A 15,797-nucleotide genomic window follows, 5' to 3' on the forward strand; every position below is an offset into this window, starting at 1 on the left:
TCCCACTTTTCCCTGGATTTTCACTCAAACAAATGAGTATGTCACTCCAGTTCCCCACTCAACAAAGCTGCAGTGCCTGAAGGTTGGCCCCATCCTCCCTCAGCAACAATTAATGAAAGAGCAGTGCATTTTCTCTGACTCACTCTCCCACCCCACTGCTCATCTAGTAGGCCTCAACTCCTTGGTGGAACAATAGATTATCACATGGCACAGCTTTCTAGGCAGCTGTCTGCATCACGTGCTGCAACTCACAACAGGAAGAATTCAAAATTAAAACTACAGCACCACTCACAGAAGATGCCTTAAAAGGAGACCCACAGAAAGCAAGAACTGTGTAACAGTCAATGCCAGAAGACCAAGCACCAGATCCAGAGAACTGAATTTCCACAGATGTCAACAGGAGTTAGGTGCTTGCATACCTCTCAGCATCACGCCTTTAGTAAAGCAAATTGTAAGGCTTGATTTTCCAGTAGTTCTACAATTCCTACAAATTGTTCTTCACCTCCTTTGAGGGGCAAGTCCTTCAAAGGAGTGTCTAGAAGAGTCATCACACATTTGTCTTTCCTGAAAAGTAACCACTTCTCAAGTTCTCAAATGAAACAGGCTGGACCTGATAAATGCATGAAAATAAAAAACGAAACATCACCTTTTATGACACTGTTAAGGTGCTTGCCTTCCTATGAGCCATTTAATTCCACGAATCTCTGAAGCAGGATCCGGTCTCTACTTACAGCTTATAGAGTGGCAAAGAAGCATCTGACAGGTATTGCACTGTAGAATACCTGAGAGACATTAGCTGCTCCTTAAAACTAATAGATCGTTTTCAATTAACACAGGCACCATTGAATTTCCCTGGTTCTTAAAACAACATAAAACAAAAGCCCCAAGCAAATCCAAAAAGGCTACCACATTAACCAAAAAACTGACAGGGTTCTGCAACTGAAAATCTATGAAGAAACTGAACTTAGCACCAAAAGGCAATCACTTGCTTCATTCAGAAATATAAATCAAAGATACCACCCAAAGGAAAGGGGAAGGAAAGAAAGGCTCTTGTGATGACAGTTCAGATTGAAATTAATTTGCCCACTTGCAGAAATTCAGAAAGTGTTTGCTCTTGATTTTTCATCTCCACCACATGGCAGCTGCTTTCTCCCAGGGCACACACTGACACTGTTGTGGGCTGTGGGAGCAAGACAGCCAGCACTGGGAATAGACACGTCCCGTGGTGGCACAGCGAGGAACAGGCACAGCGGCCACTCCACGGGGTGCGCAGAGCCCCAGGTACACAGACAGACAGACCTGTGTCTGGCCCAGGGACTGACAGAGGGGAAGGTGTCACAAATATAAATCTCAGGCCAGGGAGCCAAAGAACTCAGCTGAATTTTAGTCACATGGGTATCTCTCAGTTTCCCTTGGCTGCCTGGATCAACTGTAGCCCCAAGTTGTAAAACCTGCCCACAGTTGCTCTGCTCACCCCCAACCTGATGTTTCACACTGTGACTTTATGCAGGCTTGTTTGGATCTAACAAGGTCCTTATTTTTCTACAATGCAGGAAATAAGGAAACCAGCCATCAATTATTAGAAGCGCAGCAGATCTGAGCCGCGTGGCTGTAAAACAGATTTTTCTTTAATGAAACTGAGCTGGCATTTGCCAGAAATAACAAGTGCCCAAGACCAAAATGTAAATCAAAACTAAAGGAGAGTTTTCAAAACTTTGAATCATTGGTAGCAACAGACAAGCTCAGAAGGAGGTTGGTATGATTTTGGAATGTCTTAAAAATGTGTGACTAATATGACTTCTAAAGACATTATTTGTGAGTTAGTATTTCAGTCTCCCCACAGAAAGAAAACATCATGACCAGAGAGGGCCAAAATGTTTGCTGCAATAACTGTGTTAGTATGTCACTATAGCTGGGCTAGGAAGGAGGTTGAACCTCTGTTTTCATTTCACAGAAAACAAAGAAAGGGAAGATGTTAATGTTGAAAATCATCAGTGCCTGGCAAGAGGCTATCACAGCCCTTATCCTTTCCCCACGTGTCCAGGTTTTAAACCCAGCACTTGGTTTTAGCTGGTCTCAGCCCAGGCCCTGAGAGACAGCAGGTTCCATCACCCACCTCTGAACAGACCTGTCTAGTCCAGGAGGAGTGGTGCTGTTTGCTGAAGTGACAAACAATACAAGAGAAAAGAAAGGATGGGTTTGGAGGAAACATTAGTTGCTAGTGATTCCCTTGCCATAACTACTGTCCAAATTGTGTGACCGTGGCAATGCTCCTCCTTCGCTGTCTGTCCCCTGCTCTCTGTCACAGAACCCAGAATGAGGGCATAAATTTGGCTCATCTGGATGCCAGGCCCATGGACTGCAATGCAGGAGGCACATGAAGGAACTGCAGCGCCAGGTCTGGAAGAAGGAGATGGCCAGGGATCCAGTCTTTACAGATTGCAAGTGGAAGCCCTTGGCAGGGTCCAGCTTGTCCATCTAGTGATTCTGCCACTGAATGCAATTGTCTGTGGTTGATATTAATAATTTCTTCCACAGAAACATTCAGTGTCTCTCAATACCAGAAGGTTTATCCTTTACTAAACTGTGCCAGGTTTGATTACCCTTGCAGTCAAAAGCTCATCTTCCTTCGTGTTTTATCCTTCTCAGTTTCCAGCCATGGGATACCATTCTGCACTCAAAAGAACCCTCGGGTATCACTTATTTTCTCCTCCACTGCATCTCTGGAACAGAGCAGATTCCCTGTAATCTTCCATTAGTCCACGGGTACCACACATAGGTCAGGATCTTCCAGTTCTTCTCCAAGTCCTTTGATTTTTCAAAGCCATTTAAGAAAGTCTGAGCATTAACCTATCTTCCTGCAATCAGAGTGATCATTTACAGAAGAATTACATCTCTTCCCTAAGCTTTTTAATAATGCATCATATCACCTCATACCCTATTGGAAGTGTTATTTTCTCATACCAGTTAGATGTGACATGCCAATCCTTTTCAGTGTAATTGCTTTCCAGAACGTGCACCTATAAAAACAGTTTATATCTTCCATGCCAAGGTACTGCCTCAATTGCATGATACAAGAAAATACCTGCTGTAAGGTTCCTCATGACTGCTCAAGAAATCCACGTCAAATGCCAGTCACTTCCTGATTTTTATTAAATAAAAACCTTCCCTTAAACTGAAGGAACAAAATTTACTGGTAGTGGCTTTCTATATTCTGTTAGGATTTCAGCAGAAACTATTCAATATCACTGGAAACAAAACCCAAACTTTCAGAGCTGTATACAAAACACTGTCACTGTACAAAATATTTATATCTGGTGTGCATCTCAATTTCTATAGAAGACAGTTTCTGTTCCTTTCAAAAGGCAACAATATTGTTTCCTATACCACTATTTTTCTGCCATCAACATTGAATCTAACAATTGAAAATGCATCCCAGAAGTCTTATCTACCAACACATTTACCTCTGCCAGCCTCAATCTCTTGTTATAAAACAAGAACTAATTTGATGAACTTTTTAAAACTACAGCTTCCTTCAGTTGCTCTGTTAATGCAAATTTCTGCCACATTCCATCCCCAGATATGAACAGTCTAAACTCCACCTGGACCATGAGGATGTAGATACAACCAACAACTCAAGGTCAATAGTGCTGCAGGCCTTCAGTTAATTTTTGTATTTGGAAAACAGGATGCACTGCAAATGAATAATAATTCAATGTGAGCCTAATTCAGTATCAATAAGGCTATTTCCTTCTCCAGAACAATGGCTGGCATTTTCTATCCCCAACAGGCAATCATTTGTTAGCAATGGCATGTCCCCAGAATGCCACAGAACATTTCACAACTGCTTTGCACATAAAATCAATCATTTTCCATGCCCAGTTGTCCCACCACTGGCTCTCCCAACTGGTGTTCTTCGAGCCCTTCACTCAGCCTGGTTTTTATTGCATGCCTTCTCAGTGTTTTCTTGACAAACAAATGAGTGGCCAGAAACACCAATGTTAGACAAGGAGGGATTTGAACTTTGTTCAGCAAGTCAAAGAGGACAGAAGCCTGGACTATTACAGCATGAGAGACCTCTTCTAACTCTCTAGTGCCTAAGCAGTTGAGTGTAGGAATTAAAAATGTCCCAGGAAAGACAGCTGGGCCCAAAGAATTACATTCCACAGTAGGATTTCCACCCAGCCTGTCTTTAAAAACTCCAGTGATAAACAACTTATGCCATCCTTGGGCACCGAATGTCAGAAAATTAGTACACTCCTAGAAGGTATCTTTCCTACTGTCAAGCCCACATAATCCCTGTGGAAGAATAAACCAATCCAGAAGACACAGAAGTGCTGAAGATCAGATTCATTTTACAAAATATTTCATTTCCAACAAAGAAAGCCTACAGCCACGCTCAGCTCAGAAAGGATGCAAGAGGAGATTTCCTTCTGGAGCAGCAGAACAGGAGCAGTGCCTCTGACACACAAACTGTAACTCTGATCTACAAATCACTCGGTGTAGAAGCTCCTTCCCATATATGACATATTCTGAATCAGGGCTGCTCATCAAACTAGCAAAGGTTGCAATCAGCAGCCTTCACATTGGAACCTGTATTCAATCTCCCAGATTGTTTTCTTTAGTGGTAGTTAGTGTCTTAATTCATTTTTATCTAAATGCTAGCTGGCTATGAGGCTGTTTTTCACCAAGTTTTCTCTCAAGTCTTATTACCCAGGATCCAAAATGACCTCCCTGTCTCTTCAGAGTGACTGCTTGCTGCAGAAACATCTACCCCACGCATAAAACTTCTTTATCACCTCTGATATTTACTGTTCTTAATTTCCAGATCTTCCAGCAACTTCTCCAGCAGCTAATAAAAAATCTTTTGTTGGCATCAACGCTAGCCCTTAGCAAGGAAAGTTCCCCAAGCAGGTTAGTCTCATTTTGAGAAACTCAACCTGGGTACCACTGAGGCTGCAAGTCTCTGCAAAACACCAGTGTTTTCATTCTAACCTGTCAAATAAACTGCATTTGTGGCCAATGCTATCAGACTTTTCAGCTCAAAACACTGCTGATGATTAATCATCTCAGTGGTCCGCTCTCACCTTCTAGGTTTGGGTCCCTTTACATTACCTTTCTATGACTAATCTTGCAGAACACAGCCACTTGTAAAAGTATCTATAGAACTGGCAAACATAAAGGCAACAGGTATAAAAGTGCATTTTGACAAAGCAGTTTGAGTACTTATGCCAGCAATCTCTGCCTAACAGCTTCTGACAGGATGCAGTATAAGAGAAAGGAGATCTCATATGAATAATGATTCCAATAAAAGCCAGCCAAATCACCCTGACAGATTTCAAGTATTTACACATTCAGCAGACCAAAAGCTATTTACACCAGTTGCCATGCTTCCACTCATTTAGCCCACAATTCAAGTAAGTTACAACCCTTTATATATACATTTAAAAATAAACTAACAGCACAGTGGCTCTGTAAGGAGGCCAAGAGAGTAGAAAGAAAAGGTCACTAAGACTCAAGGGCAGGGAAAGAGCAATTGGGCTCTAGGAGTAAATATCCCCTTAAATTTCCTGCATATCCATCCAAATCAGGGAGATGCTGAAATGCATCAGGATCTTTGTTCTAAAGAACCATCACTGTCTGTAGCTTATCCCCACAAAACTAGGAAGTCAGCAAACCTTGAATAGCTCAAGAACTCAAAGAAAAGGAATAAAAGCAGATTTGTGGTAAGTTGGCAGGAGGAAAAATAAGAAGCAAACTGTTCAGATTAAAAGCGTGAGATGTCTTTTTCTTTTGCCAAGTGAACTGAGCCCATCCTTGGAGGACAATTTTTTATGCATAAGCCCTCCAGAGCTCAAGTCTGCCTCCTTTTTATCTACTCTTGGATTTAAAATGGCATCACTTCAGATTTGCACCAGAGCTAGGGACAATGAGATCAGGCCAGCTCAGTTTCAGTTGAACATAAACCAGCACTGATAACTTCAAGGAAACTGAACATTACAACAATCAGATATCCAGAAAGAAGGAATTTAGTGCTGCTTTTTCTTGTTCAAGTCTCAGCTGCATGCAAAATCTATTCTGCCAGAGTGATGAGCATCTTGGGAACCTTGTAGTAGCCACCTGCACCTCAAAGCCCAGGGACACACAGTCCATTGGGTGATTTCTGCCTCAAGAGCAATGCACACTAAGAGACTTTGCCATCTGCTGGGAGGCAAGAGCAACCCAGAAGACTGGGGGGTGGGGAGCAGAAATTTTCCTTCCACCAGGTACTTTTTTATATGTCAAACACTGATCCCTTAATGTAGCCTTCTTTCCCTCACCTCAGCACATCAAGCACTAAAATAAATGGGAGATTTTGCTCCTCTGCAGTAATTCTGCAACAGGCAGCACAATCCAGATGCTAAGCAGCAACAAGCCCATCTAAAATGCTGTGTTAAAAACCTTACTCTCCCACAGATAACAAAGGTGGATTTTGCACTTTTCACCACTCATGCTCACCACTCACCACCAAGGGCAAACACCAGGACCTTCATGCAGCCAGGAGAGAAAGCCAGCCCATGCACACACTCCAGCAAGTGCACCCAGGGCAGATACAGCCACACACTGCAATGCCACGTCCTGCCCCAGCACCACATCAGACCTCAGAGCACAGCCACATCATCCCTACTCTGCACCTCAACTAACAAACTCTGTCTCTCAGCACAGAAAATTAGCCTGGCCCTGAGTCTGCCCACACAACTGCCTTGTTTCTGGTTCCAAAACTGCCTTGTCCTTCTCGGCACCATGCTCTGCTATGCTCTTGCTGTAGAAATATCATGACCAGTACACAGCATTGCCCCAAAATGATACAAACAGTACTGTAGAGAACAGAGTTCAAGCACCCTTGTTCTGTTCATTCAAAATATTTATATACTTGGCCATGCTGGCTGCTGGCACAATCTTTCACCACTTTTGTCTGTTTCACGTACAATGGCTGATCACACCAGCTTTACACCCATACCCGATCTTGAACACAAGGAAAATTGAAGGTGAACGTGCTGTGCTAACTGAGCTACTGGGCTACAAGTGTTTGCACCCTTTTTCCTCAGGAGAGAATTTAACACTTTGATCTTCTGCGTCTCAAAGGAGTATGGAAGAGTTTTCAAAAATATTCCATACTGGCCTCTTCCTGAAGTCAACGCCCTGCAATTCCAGCAGGAGCAGCAAGGCAAAGCAAGAGTTATGAAACCTTCGGCTAAATCCTTTCTGGGATTTTCCCAGAAAATACTGGGTAATAAACCAGCAATGTCCTCTTTTATCTGTTCTCACTTTAACTCTCTCTTCTCTGTCCAGCACAGATGGGGCTGGGAGACAGGCAGGACTTACGCAGGGAACACTAAGTGCTGACGTAGAGTGAAGCGAGTCCTTCTGCAGTTCCTGTCTATTTATTCTCCTCCCTTCAGTCACTCCAGAGATGTTCCATCCAAGAGCACAACTCGCACTCATCCTGACTGAGCACTCCCTCTCTGGGAAGGATTCAGGTTAAATCAAAGCCAGCTGCTTTACAGAGGGGCAGGAGGCTAAAAAGTTAAACAAAATAATAATAAAAAATGCAATCTAGAACCTACATAGATAGGAAATCTGCTCTTGTGGTTCAAATAAATAACTCTAAGGTATTTAAGCCTCACGCACAGAAAACAATTTTGTAACTTTTTAAGTCATCCTCTTGCATTGTTGTTCTGCCCTAATAACTCTGAAATGTGCTACTCATCTCTCCCAGTTAAATATCCTGTTTCACAAGCCCACTCCTAGATATCTGAAACTGCACAGCATTTCTATCTAGCTTTAGGCATCTAGCATTCCAAAGAATTAATATTTAAACTTATTATAAAGGAATGGGGATTGCGTTAAGCATGTAGTATTTAGCAAAACATTCATACCAATAAACTGCTGTGTTGCTTGTCTGAAGCACATTTATCATCCTTTAAACTCAAAAGAAAGATTATGCTCCAAAACTGACACATGTATCTATTTTCCTTTTAATACAACCAAGACTTAGACAGGATTAGAGAGTGGAAGCTATCAAATTTCAATTTTAACAATACACTTAAAATTATATTATCTTTCTTTGCCTAGGGGATTGTTGACTTCAGTATTTAAGTGACTTAACCATAGCAAATTGTGAAAAAGCACTGAATCACAGCACTTATTTTAAATAATCCTAGACCCTCTACCCCTTCTAGGGAAGAGCCTCATGTTAACATTTTTATACATATTACTGCTCTTATATCTCTTGATTGTATATATAAATGAGTAAAGAAACGTTAACCTGTTAGAAGACATCACTAATTGCTATTTTTCCTCTTATATTAGCCTTTGATTTACACCTCACATACGTTCTCCCAAGCCAGCACATGTAATTTATTTACAGCACTGGAAGGCAGGCAAAATACATCATCTACTGTTATACAACCTTCTACAAGGTATTAAAATACCAGGCCCCTGGAGACACACTTCATATAGTTCAGCAAGTTCCAAAATAAACCAAACCACCAACCCCCTAAGCACTTAAAACAACAATGGACATCTGTATTAAAAAGTTAGTTTTTTGCTGTATTTGATGATGTCGCTTTAGTGTCATTTTTCCCTCTGGCTAATATGCAAACAACATGGAAGAATGAATTTGCTTTCTCCTCATTGTAAAACAACTAACAACTCTCACAAAGCACTCTTATCACACACATAAATGCCAGAATTAAGTGTAGTTTATGATGTTTTGCATTCATTTAAGCCTTAGAACAAATTTGGCGCTGTAAATTCAATTGCAGTGCTCCTTTACCAATCCATTCGGCAAGATAATCACATATACATTCAAACATAATGATGGAGAAGTCAAACATAATTATTAAAGTAAAACAGTTGCTTTAAATAAAAAGATGTGAAGCACTTTGAGTTGGGATCAACCTTGTAATGCTCAAACCTCAGCACTTCGGGATCAACCTTGTAACACTCAAAACCTTAAAATAACCTAATATACAGGATTTGGATCAATTTCCTTTTGCAGCTCTGGAAATGTCTCATCTGTTTTACAAGCAGTCCTCTGCCTACAAATAATCATTAACAATCATTTCATATAGTCAAGCTAATGACTGTAATAAAAAAAGAAAAAAAAAAAGAAGTCCTTGTTCCAGGTAACCAGCGAAGCACAGATTCTCAGAACAGAAAGTTCAGGTCCCAACCAAGATTTCACATCCCGAGCGCCAGAAATGGAACAGGAGGGGAAGGAAAAAGGGGAAGAACTCTTTGCCTCCGTTCTTCAAAGGCCGCGCAGGAGGCAGCGCCGCACCGATGCCATCGGAACGGAGGCACCGGCCCTCGCCTCTCTTTACACGCCCCATTTGCAGGCAGTAACACGGCCCGAGCGGCTCGGCCTGCTCCGTCCCTGCTCCCGGCCGAGACAGCAGCTGTGCCATATTCCCAAACACGCACCTGTGCTATTGTTTGCACATCCGTGGGGCAGGATTAGGCTGCCCTCGCTGTGGAACCCTGCACTCCGAGCCACAGCCATGCGCTGGGAAACAGCGCTGGGCGGCCGAGCTAAAACAGAGCAAACAAACCCCAGACCATTAAAAGGCGTTTCAGGCACTGTGAAGTGATTACTAGATTGCACGCCTGGTTCAAGCTTGTTGACATACAATGATAGAAATCTGGAGTGCAAAATGGAGTGGTTTACGTCTATTTTCCCTCTCCAATTACCCTGCCATCAACATCTTCAACAGTTCTAAAATCACTGAACAGCAGAGTTTCTAGAATAATGGTAATTACGGTACTGAGCATGGGAATTATATTCACGGTGCTACAGAGTTCTCTCATAATCCATACGTTATTCCACTTCCTAGCTTACAGATGGATTTAATAGAAACTTGTTATTTGTTCTACAAGCTTTTCCCTGTACACAGGAAAAAGAACTCCTATAATATTAGGATTGAAATACTGACCCACCTAAAGTTAGTGGCAAGACTCCTACTGATATTAATAATTTAGGGTAAAATTCTGTCCTCCTTACTCAACAAAAAACCAAACCATTTTACTGCAATGAAGCAGTACAGTGTCGTAGAAGACATTCACTTTAAATTTAGCCATTTCACAAAAAAGAATCTTGTAGCCCTCCCAAAATATAATCTCAAGTATACTACAGATTCTCAGCATACAGTTAACAGCTTATGTGTATATAGGGCTGAACTCTCAAGATACAAATAATGAATTCAGTTATATCGAAATGATAATTTAAATTGGTCTATGTCCAAAACTTTGTAGTTGATGAGACTGCTCACAGGAACAGTAATGTACATACTTAACCACTTGCAAGATGTAGACTTTAATTTTTTTCCTACTATAAAAGAAAAAAGGATATTTTTCTTCTCACTGCACTTAGCCCAGCATATAATGACCTCCATTGTTGTAACATTTTAAAGACAGAACAAGTAATTTCTTATTTTTAACTTCCATTCCTTCAAACAAAACTCAAAATCAAATAAAAAATTTTCTTCCAATTATTGCACTTACTTCCTTGTTGAGAGTAATCTGACATTATCTGTTATTCCATGTAATTCTGCATAATAATAAAATAGATACAACATTTATTCCCTTCAGCTTTTCCAGTAGCTGTAGTTTTTGTCATGAAGCAGAAAAGAGTTTATTTGCTTTTACAAGTACTGAATGCCTTTACATGACTGGTTGATCATTAGATTTCCTGGTTTGTATTTGCTAAATACTCTCCACTAATGATTCTTAAATTACAATGGATTTAATGATTAGATACAATTAAATTATTTCAAATTAAATCCATGAAAGTCCCATCTTCAAGTCAGTGACTGATTTTGCAACACAAATCATTAGAAGAACTTCCTTCAGCAGCAAGTAACTGCAAGTTATTTGCCTATTCAAGACAAGTAAGCATTATAGGCAGTTTAAGGGAGGAGAGGACAGTCACAATTTATTCCAAATGAATTTATGAACGCATTCTCCAATTTGCAGTTTCTTCTCCTTTCTCCCCTCACAAAACAAAATTAGGCAAAAAAGAGACCATGAAATAAAAATATAGCTCTGTAACTGCACATTCTGTTCAGACCAACCTTTCAATTCCTTTCTGTAGCAGAGTTCAAATGCAGCAAGGGAACTAGAGTGAAAATAAGAAATAATTACTACTGCAGCTCTACCTAAAACTGAGAGTTTAGAGATCACCATGAACCTGTCCCTGTCTCCTTATCAGCCCATAACATATTTATCAGCTCTAGGCAGTCACACTTGCTCCAGTGGGATAATTCACTGGTGAACACAGATAAGGTGTAAGAAAGAAAATGGCAATCAGGCCCAAGACCAGTCAATTCACCTAATAATTCATAAAATCAAAGTATACACTTCTGCTTGAGATCCCAACAGCATAAGCTGTTACTACTTTCACAAGGACAGTCCTGACAACCAAGGAAACAGTCACAGGGGGATTAAATGGCAAGATTTACCCCTCCTTCTCAACAGCAGAAGGAAATTAATACATTTGAATTCATTGCTTGTGTATTTGCTGAAAGCAGCTACAGTTAACAACAAACAAAAAAAAATCCAAGCCGTTTTCTCCTTGTCTGAATAAAACATACTCTCAAACAAGGAAACATCCAACTACTGCAACTCGACCAGCTTATTGTTTTGCCCACTGTAAGTTAATATCTGAAGTGGTTGCTGCAAAGGTCCGGGCCATTTGGATGATTTCCCAGTGGCACAGCTAACAGGATAAATCTCGTCATTTCTACTGAGTCATGAATTAGGTACACTGAACAAAACTGGAAAAGAATGAAAAGGAGAAGTGTTTCCTGGTAACAACCATAATCAATGTCATTTAGAAACTGAGATATTTGGCATCTTTATAGATTACTCTTTTGTCACCACTAAAACCTTCCCAAAAGCTTCTTCCCTGCAGACAATAAGTATTTTGCTGTGTTACTTTCAAAACTGTAATACCGTAGCATGAAATTCAACAACGTGGAACCAAACCCACAGAATCCCAGGAAAACACTGTAAAATGGACTTTATACCTTATGGCACAGTCATTCTATGTCAAACGCCCCTAAAAAGCAGTGTCTGTATGCAAATACTCTGCCTTGTTACACACAGGGAAATCAATGACCAAGAAAAGCATGGTGCCCATCACAGCCAGCCACATCAGAAGGGGTTGGCTGGGTGAGAACTGGGCATTTATATTAAACAGCTCCCAAACAGAACAAAATATGAAGCACAATTCCTAAATAGTGTTATTTTCAGCAAACAACCAACAGCTCCATCCTGAAAAGTTTTGACCCTAATGATCCAATTCCCAGAAATAATCCTCACCACAACCCCTCAAGTTTTTGTTTGGCTCTTCAGAAAGTCCAAAAGACTCGCTCAGGCACGGAAGCATTTTGCAGGATCATAACTTAAACACTGTGAAGCAGCACAGTAACACCACAGAGACACTGCAACAGCAGGATACTTCTTCCCCATTGTGATTACTTCAAAGCTGCCCTTTTTATTAGTAGAGCAGTGTATCATTTTGATTCATTCTCTTTGGAAAAAAAAAATTAAAAAGTAAGATTTGTTTAGGAAAAAAAGACCTTACAGGCAACTATAAAAATCAGTTTTGCTCTTGTTAGAGAGCATCTTTTACACTCCCTACTTGCAGCTTTCAACTGTGGACAAACCAAAACCAGGAGGCACATTCTGTAATCTAACCCAGACTGCAGAGGGAATTACTGGGTACATGGCACTCTGGCACATGGGCACGATGCTCTGAAATCAAGCTGTCATCAGTTTCCTTCCCAAAACCTTTCACTGGGTAAATCTGAGTATTTCACTCACTTCCATATCTTAGCTTTATCTTGGTATATCACATCCACATGCTATCCCAGTCCTTTATCTTCCTCAGGAACCAGGGTTGGTGGGAGATGGTTTGCACAGCTCCTTGAAAGAGCAGCAGCTCTGCTGTCTGCAGCACAGCCTGCTTTAGACACGCTCTGATTTGTGAGCTGGAGCACAGTGAGCACTCCAGAATGCCCCTGTGGACATTAAAGCACTTGCTGACACTGTCCAGGTCAGAAGGAGCAGCACATCCCACACATTTTAAATCAGACTTAGAATTTTACTTCAAATTTTACTTTCCCTAACTCCTCCTGAAAATGTCTTCTTGGGGGGGGGAAAAGGCAAAATCAAACCAAACAAAAAACCCCAACAAACAACAGGAAGTCACCCAAAAAACTCAGCATTGCCATCTTTGGAAAAATCCAACATTATCCATCAAATCCTCCTGCTCAGTTAAATGAGCCCTCTCCTGCCCATGGACACCTACTTACTGCCATGACTCAAGTCACCCATACACCGAAGCAACCACAAGGTAACACCCTGGACAGAAAACATGCTAAACAAAAACAGCAACAAAATGTAAAACGCTTTTTTTCCCCCAGTGGTGAAAATGGGAAATTGATCAGTCAGGAAAGATGAATTAGGAACCTTCTTCCATGCCCACCTACATCTACTGTAAAAATCCCAAGTGAATGCAAAGTTTAGTTCTTCCTCTTTCCCTCCCTAAATTCCTGCCCTCTTCAACAACAAGAGGGATATGCATGAAAAGAGGGCTAAACAGCTCAAAGGAAAAAAAATATTTTAAAAGTATTTCAACAGTTTTCCTGGACAGGGCAATGCATGGGCAGGGTTTTAAGCTAGCATGAACCCTGTCAAGTGGCACCAACCTCACCCGTGGGACCACAAGGGACTGGAACAGCCCTTGAGTCCCTTCCACAGGCACCATACAAGAGCTTGTAGCTCTCCCTTTATACTATGTGAATCCTCCTTCTCCCCCCTCCAAACAGGAGCCTGTGAAACAGACCTTCATGTCACTCCTGCCAAATATTAACAACCTCTTTTTTTTTTTTTTTTTTTTTTTTTAAATCAGGAGAGAAGAATTGCAGCATTAACAAACAGAAAAATAAAAAAGGTAATTTATAACCTGCTGCTCCACTCTGCCTGTATTCAGTGGTGATGAACAAACACATCCTCGAGGCTGCAGGACAGACCTAGCACAGATCGAGGTGTTCATTAACATAACTCCGTGGCAGTGAAAGGTGCCATCACCCTAGGTAACAAGCTCACAAAAGAAAATGTCACTAGTCCAAGGGCATGCAGCCTACTTTTGATTTTCAGAAGAACGGACAGAACTGGAAAAAATCCCAGTGGGAACTGTCTTACAGAGACAAGATAACTGCACTTACATATCTAAAATAAAGAATGTGAATAGACTGATAAGAAAAGAAAAAAGAGAATTACCTTTTAACTTTACAGAAAACATTATCTTAATGTTAATCACCTTAGGTGTACCTATGTCTCTGCAAGCGACTTTGTAGCATAAAGAAATGCTCCAATTCCCTCTGAGCCCATCCAGTGACAGAGGGATTACTTTAAAACTGAATTTTGATTAACGAATTTCAGCTGAGTTAACCAGTTCTAGCTGAAAAGTATAATGAACAGATTTTTAGTAAGCAACTCCTAACCCTACCTCAGTGCCACTCTCTTTAACGATGGAGAGCTGAAAATCAGGCATTTGCTAACTAGCAGAATTTGACCTTTCGGGCACCAGGAGCTCCCAAGTCTGTGGATTCACCGCCTGAATCCAGCATTTGAAACACCTCCGTGAAATACAAACTATAAAATCCAAGCAACCGTGGTGAAACTGCTGAATAAGAATCAGGCATTTATTGTCAGCCAGGCACGCTCACAAACAAACACCCCACACGAACTCTCTGGCGCAGGACAGACCAGTCCTCAGCAGACCAGACAGTCTTCAGCACCAAGCCCAAAACCACCTTTGAGAAGTGACTGCATGAGCAGCACTTCAGGCTCAGGACAACTAAATAAGATGCTGGTCTCAAGATTTTTTAAATACTATTTTTTTTAAATACTATTGAGAGACAGCTTCACGCTGGAAAAGTACAGTCTGGTTTATCCTGTCCCACCAAGGTGCTCAGAAAAAAAAAGTTTTAAAGCTTGAAGTTAAATAAACAAGTTGGGAAATACACTAAAGACCAGAAAGGGAGGAGGGAGGGGGGAAAAAAAGCTTGTTACGTTTTTATTTGTGTAGTGAATAAGTTTTTGGTGATGGTAGTGTTTAGTTCATGCATTTTCAAACTCACCCTTCACGCTTTGATGTTTCTGCTGCTGGAAATAATCTTTCGAGCCTCTAGCGCATCGCAGCTCCTGCGCCCTGGGCAGAATCGGAATCCTCTCAAATATGCTGGGTCGTTTGGGGATGAAATCTAGCAGGGGTGCTGACATCTCAGGGGGGCTCTGCTGAGGCTCCGTGTGGTCACCGCCGTTACTGACAGATACTTTAAAGGACATCTGAGGATTCAAGTGAGCTTTACCAGCGCCGGGACGAGCCACCCGCGGCAGATCCTTCTGAGACGCTCCCTGGCATTTGTCGCTCACCTCGACGCGGGCGCTGCCTTTCTGAGCCGCGGCGAGCTCACAGTGCATGTCCGCTTGCGGCTGCTGCTGCCCGGGCCCCCGCCGCTCTCCTGCACCGAGGGCACACGGGCTGTCAGCGCGGGCGGACCCGCCGCCGCAGCCCCCGCCTCAGCCCTGTGCCCTCCGTGCCGCCGCCTCCCGCCTCAGCCCCGCGCCGCCAACGGCCGGTAACCGCCGCGCGTGAGGCGGCGCAGCCCGCACAGCTCACCCCGCAAACCTCACCCCGCTGCCCGCTGCCCTCATGCCGCGGCCCCCGCCCGCTGTCTCACACA

General features: G+C 42.1%; 1 protein-coding gene across 2 annotated transcripts in view; it reads right to left on the bottom strand.

Annotated features, from left to right (window-relative positions):
* GLIS1 (GLIS family zinc finger 1) overlaps nucleotides 1-15,553 on the bottom strand; it is a 177,875-nt gene extending 162,322 nt beyond the window's left edge. For both annotated transcript variants that reach the window (XM_063166137.1, XM_063166135.1), the window contains exon 1: nucleotides 15,192-15,553. In XM_063166137.1, the coding sequence (XP_063022207.1) occupies nucleotides 15,192-15,534 (343 nt within the window). In that variant the 5' untranslated portion in view covers nucleotides 15,535-15,553. The remainder of the gene's footprint in view (nucleotides 1-15,191) is intronic.
* Nucleotides 15,554-15,797: the final 244 nt, after the last annotated feature.

Source organism: Melospiza melodia, chromosome 11 (genome assembly GCF_035770615.1).
Source record: "Melospiza melodia melodia isolate bMelMel2 chromosome 11, bMelMel2.pri, whole genome shotgun sequence".
Lineage (NCBI taxonomy): Eukaryota > Metazoa > Chordata > Aves > Passeriformes > Passerellidae > Melospiza > Melospiza melodia.